The 5,657-nt window shown below is 40.3% G+C and overlaps 1 protein-coding gene across 1 annotated transcript; it reads right to left on the bottom strand.

Annotated features, from left to right (window-relative positions):
• Positions 1-4,119: 4,119 nt before the first annotated feature.
• Positions 4,120-4,922, bottom strand: LOC147461245 (uncharacterized). Its single transcript, XM_086500365.1, has 3 exons — positions 4,764-4,922; positions 4,631-4,672; positions 4,120-4,414 (listed from the first exon to the last, which is right to left on the bottom strand). The coding sequence occupies exons 1-3, from the start codon at positions 4,823-4,825 to the stop codon at positions 4,303-4,305; spliced, it is 216 nt and encodes a 71-aa protein (XP_086356491.1). The 5' UTR covers positions 4,826-4,922; the 3' UTR covers positions 4,120-4,302.
• Positions 4,923-5,657: the final 735 nt, after the last annotated feature.

Genomic DNA, 5,657 nt, shown 5'->3' with positions numbered 1-5,657 from the left:
ATTCCTCAAGGACACTCGGTACTCAACATAATTTCCATCTATTCTCCAAGTCAATTTTGTAGTGGCCATAGCTGATGGAAATTTTTAGAGCAAAGTAGAAAAAGCAAGCAGATTAGCAAGGCATGTGCAAGTTAGCAAATAAATGAAAAAAGGGGTGGAAAAGAGAACAAAAATTTATAAGAGAAAAGGGTATTGCTCCTACTTTTGAAAGGAACAAAGCACGCCACTTTGGCGTTAAATTTTCATGTGGAAGCACGATTGAGGGTGGTCAAATTTTTTGGTGAGTTTAAGTTATATATAGCTTTAAATTCCAAGTGGAAGCACGATTGAGTATCGTTGAGTTTCTTGGTGAGTTGAAGTTATATAGCCTTAAATTCCATGTAGAAGCCCAATTATATTTTCTTAAACCATTTGCTGATGAGTACTACAATGTATAGATGAGTTAAAATTAGATGTACCCTCTCATAAGCCACCAAAACAAGTGGATCAACAGGATGAGAATACTATGTTTTCTCCATCATTACTTGAGCTGAGAGTCTCGGCATGGGAGACGATGGCCTGTCCTTGGTGGCTCTACTATACCATGGGCATCATTCCAAAGCAATAGGTAAAGTTGTGAACGAGTAATGAAACTCTGTTTTATTGCTTTTATGGTAGCTCTTATGTTTCAAGTGGTTTTAGTGCTAAGATGTGCATGCTAAAGTTTAATTTTTTCTTGTATAATTCATAGGGGAGATGCATGACATTAGAGATGGGGAGCAAGGTGCTGCTCTTGATCCACTTAGCTCACGCAGAAATGTGGAGAAGGAAGCAACATTGGCTACCATGACTCCTACTCAGGCTACCCAAGGAGCTGTCCACATAGAGCATTCTTGATTGAAAGGATAAAAGGATTATGGAACCACAACTCAAATAAAAAGAACCACCAAGGAAGGATTATGGTGGAGTCTTTGTAGGTTCCCATCACCTCTTTTGTTGTAGAGTCTACACTTGGGCAGCAAAATTGGGAGAGACGACCACTTACTCGCTCAGTTGGTATGTGAGGTCTTGTGTCGATGTAAAATTAAAATCTTGGTCATTTCTTCCATGCAATGTAATGATATGAAATCTTTACTTGAAACTATAGATACAAGATTCAAGTACACACTCATTGTGAATACCTTTCTAATGGACGTGACACGAATCAACAAATTTGTACTTAATAGGTAAACACAATTATTGTATATTAAGTTCATCCTCTTTGATTGTTTGTTGATTACATCATAAAGTGTGACATCATGTTGCATTTTGATAGCATCGAAAAATCTTCGCAACATAGAGGGTTAGTGTTTGTGGGAAAAATGGTGTGTCATGCCGAGAGGTTGCACGATTGATTGCCTTACGAGCTTGTTTGTTGATACATTAGGTCTAGTTTCACTGGGTAAGCTTTTTTTTTTTGGAGATTATGGGATAACCTAGATGTGGTTTTTTATTGAAAAGTAAATTTAAGAGGGCAAGCTTGTACCCAAGTGGAATGTCTTCTCTAGGAGTCTAGTAATTACATGTTGCATGGATCTAGCGTGAGAGCACTTGATAGATGGGGGGGTTTTGGTCACTATGTGTTTGGATTCTGGAAGAGCACATATGAAAATTTATCATGGATATAGTCAGAGTGAGGCTTGTGCTACATCATACTTTGTCATTGTTTTGTGATTCCAAGGCCTACCGACATCCTATGACTAAAGAGGTGGTACATTGACCAAGCAACTTTTTCATTTGTGTACTTAATATTTGGTGCCTTAAATGTTTTGGATAATTATATGTACTAGATGGTTTGATTTGCTTAAAGAATGTTGATAGCGACTGTCGTTTTCGAAGATATTTTAGAGGTCTCATGTATTCTTTAGTTGAACTACAACTTGTCTATTTGTGATGGTTTTGGAAAGTACTTACATGTCAATACTTTTTTCAAGTCTTGTTTGTGTTATGATTAGGTGGTTGCTAGCCACATTTGTGGACCACTATGACTATGCTATGAACATGTTTGCAGGGTTTGGTGGTTTGGGATAGGCTATTGGAGATGATGGGAGTCATTGCATGTGTCTAGCGCTTGACAACATGCTCCATGGAGGGTGTTTTTCCACTTTTGTGTTTGTACACCATTATGTGTGGACCCATTCCATGTAGAGAGAGTGCATAGATGCCTAGGAGACTGTCTAGACATATGATTTTGGTTCTACATTTATGTTTGATGCATTGTTTGACATTGAAATTGGTGCTTACCATGTGTCTCTAGCATGTGACTTTTGTATTGTCCGATAGTGTTTCACTTTTTGGTTGTGGTTTTATATGCATGCTACGTACTAATATTGTCTGGCCACAACTTTCTTTGGACAAAGAACCACTTTGTATGCACGGTGGGGTTCATATTTTGATAGTTTTCATGAATTGATTGCCTTTACATGAAAATTTATTTATTTTTATGTATTATTGATAATTGCCCATTCTAGGGTGGCTGATTTATGGATTGAAAAACATACCATTACTGACAATTGCCTTAAATTCCATTTGGGAGCCTATTCTTTATATGCATTATTGACAATTGCCTTAAATTCCATCTGGGAGCCCATTCTAGGGTGGTGGATTGAAAAACATACTATAGTACAAAGGGGACTCTAAGATTTTTATTTTTGAATGTGACTTATGTACTTGTGGTTAGTTTTTGCTATGTATAGAAATTTTTGGTATAACTTGGTTTGGACCATTTCTCTAAACTTTACATTATGAGTTCTTGCTTTAAATATTGGTTTAAGAAGCAAAATACTAGCTAGAAAACTACATAAAAAAGCTCAAAAAAAGAAATGAGTGCAAAAGTGGGTTTGGCACAGAGCAAAGACCTGCAAGGCCGGAGGAAGAAGCAATGCTTTGCAGGGTTGCAGAGTTTGCAGTAGGTGAATTGGGTATCGCTCAACACAGCTCCAAGCGCAAGAAGGAAGAAAGGGGGGAGGGGGAGGGGGAAGGGGGCGCCAAGCCTCAACTTCGTGATGACATTGGCAGTGAGCGAGATGTTGTGCAGGCTATGGCAGGGAGATGCGGTGCTGCGTGCAACGAAGGTGACAACAAGGGGGAGGGAGTGTTTAATGAGAATGCAAAAGGGAGAGGCAATGTAATCTAGATAGATTCTTATTAACAAGATAGAGATAGAGCGAGTTGGTTTGCATTCACAGTAGGAGTTGAGATACTTGTTGTTGCCTCTTCTATTTTAACCTTTTGACTCTTGCTTATGTTAATATGGTTGCGTTGGATAGCTCGTTCACTTCCTTTGGAAATGGTTATTGATAGTGACAAGTATTTTTTTGGGGATGCTTGCTACCTTTTTAACTTTATCTTTGGATATGGTTTGGCTATGGGTGATAGAAGGGTGTTTTAGTCTCCTCTTCTCTCTCTCTCTCTCTCTCTCACTCTCTCACTCTCATACACACACACACACACACCTTAACGTTGTATGAACAATCCCAAGAGACCTCAAAGATCTTACCAAGGAGTCTTGAACTCAAGACCTAATACTCCAAAGGGAACGGGGATAACCAATCTACTAGACTTGGGTGATAGAAATGTGATTCTATAAGTTTTCTCTTCTTATGAACACGTGAGCGTGCACACACACACTCTTGCGTGCATGCATGAGAGAGAGAGAGAGAGAATATGGAGCAACGTGTTGTAATTAAGCCTATCACTATTGTGACATTAATCATGCACATGTGATTTACAAAGCATAACAAAGGCAATGAGACCAAAACATGTGATCGATTGTGCATTTTTCGAGAGACAATGAGAAAACTTGTTCATTGCAATCAATTTGATTGCAATGAGACCAAAACATGTGATCGATTGTGCATTTTTCGAGAGACAATGAGAAAACTTGTTCATTGCAATCAATTTGATTCTTCTTTTACCCACTTTTAAGTTGGTCTTTCCCAAATGTTCCTCCTCATTATTATTTTCATGTGAGAGATCTTTAGTTGGAACTTGAGCAACCCCTTAACTCAGAGAACACACTAACTTTGTAAAGCCACCATTATGTTGGTAGTTCTTTGTCTCTCTAAATATGTTTGAGAAAGGACACATATTAAACACATATCTCAAAACACAAACTCCTTATTGGATGGTTTTATGATATACAGGGCATAGAGCTCAAATGCTAGGCATTGAGGCAATGATCATCATGGAAGTGGTTTACTTATAAGCTTCTCTTGTTTTTTCTTTTCCTTGTTTTGAAATTAGGGGATGTAACTTACGATGGGGTGATGTATGGATGGAGCTTTAACAAGTACAAGGGTCGCAAGAGCAGTTGGGGCCACATTTGCAAGTGTTCTGGCGCGTGCCCCCCTCCGATTGGCCATGACCGAATGAGTTGGATCCGCCGGCTTCACGTCTGCATAGCCCAACTTTGCATGTCAACTAACGAAGCAGAAGAAGAAGAGATATGTACGTCGTTAGAGAGAGAGAGAGAGAGAGAGAGAGAGAGAGAGAGAGAGAGGGAGAGGGAGGTTATATTGTCAAAATGATTTGCGCAGCGTCTAGGATGTCTGCGCGCAGAGGCAGAGAGAGAGAGAGAGAGAGAGAGAGAGAGAGAGAGAGAGAGACTCACGGGGCGGCCAAAGCAGTATCATCGAGCATCTTCTTCCCGCATCTTCTCGCCCATGCGCAAGAAAAAAATTATATACGTCAGTTCATGCGATGAGAGAGAGAGAGAGAGAGAGAGAGAGAGAGAGAGAGATTACGAGCAGCCGCTGCCACAGCTGCAGTTGGAGCCGCAGCTGCATAAGCGTCCACAAGAAGACATCCTTCTTCTGCTTTGTTCTTTGTTCTGTGCTTAGGAAATAACTACTTGAGAATGCTTATCTTGCTCGCAACAAACACACCGCTAACACTCGCTTGGACAAGGCACCCTTATATAGAGGCGAGTCCTGCCCACGTTCTTTTTGTTAACCCCACCCCCTCTTGACTAGCATTTCTTCTGCCCCACATCCTCAATTATAGACATAAGAAGGTCCTTCCCAATGGCCCCAATAGCCTTTCAACCTATTGAAGAGCCCATACTTTAAACCTATCCTCATCAACAAATGGATATAAGAACCTTCAACATGTACGATCACCCAATCTCGCATTTTATCCAACATGGTCAAGAATCCATCCTTCCTCATCAATCCCCTCATGCCCCATTATCGCATCCTCCCATTACCATAATGTTTTTTTCGATTGCGAATCAAGTATATTCTTTTGCTCATGATAGTGGATTCTCTTGTCACTTATATTGTGGTGTGTGGGTGCCATGTGTGTTCTTGGTATAAGCCACGAGTTGTGACATATTGCACTACAAGAGGTTCTTCATATTAGCGATCGCTAACAGTGCAACGTTCAAATGTGAAAATTCGCGGTGTCGCTATGAGCGTCGCTATTTTATTTGTTGTATAGCGACGTCGATCAGGTAAAAAAATTAATCCGCAAATGTCAAAAACTCAGATCTCAGATCCGAGTTTCGACGCTCTTGTGAAACAGGTATACCCGCGTCTCTCTCTCTCTCTCTCTCTCTCTCACACACACACACACACACACACAAAACGAGGAGAGGAAGGAGAGCCATGCATGCTCCTTCCCTCTCCTCCCTCTCATGT

The sequence above is a fragment of the Adiantum capillus-veneris genome, chromosome 3, assembly GCF_014529385.1.
Source record: "Adiantum capillus-veneris isolate H3 chromosome 3, ASM1452938v2, whole genome shotgun sequence".
In the NCBI taxonomy this organism is placed as follows: Eukaryota; Viridiplantae; Streptophyta; class Polypodiopsida; order Polypodiales; family Pteridaceae; genus Adiantum; species Adiantum capillus-veneris.
This window is presented reverse-complemented; position numbering and strand designations above follow the sequence as displayed.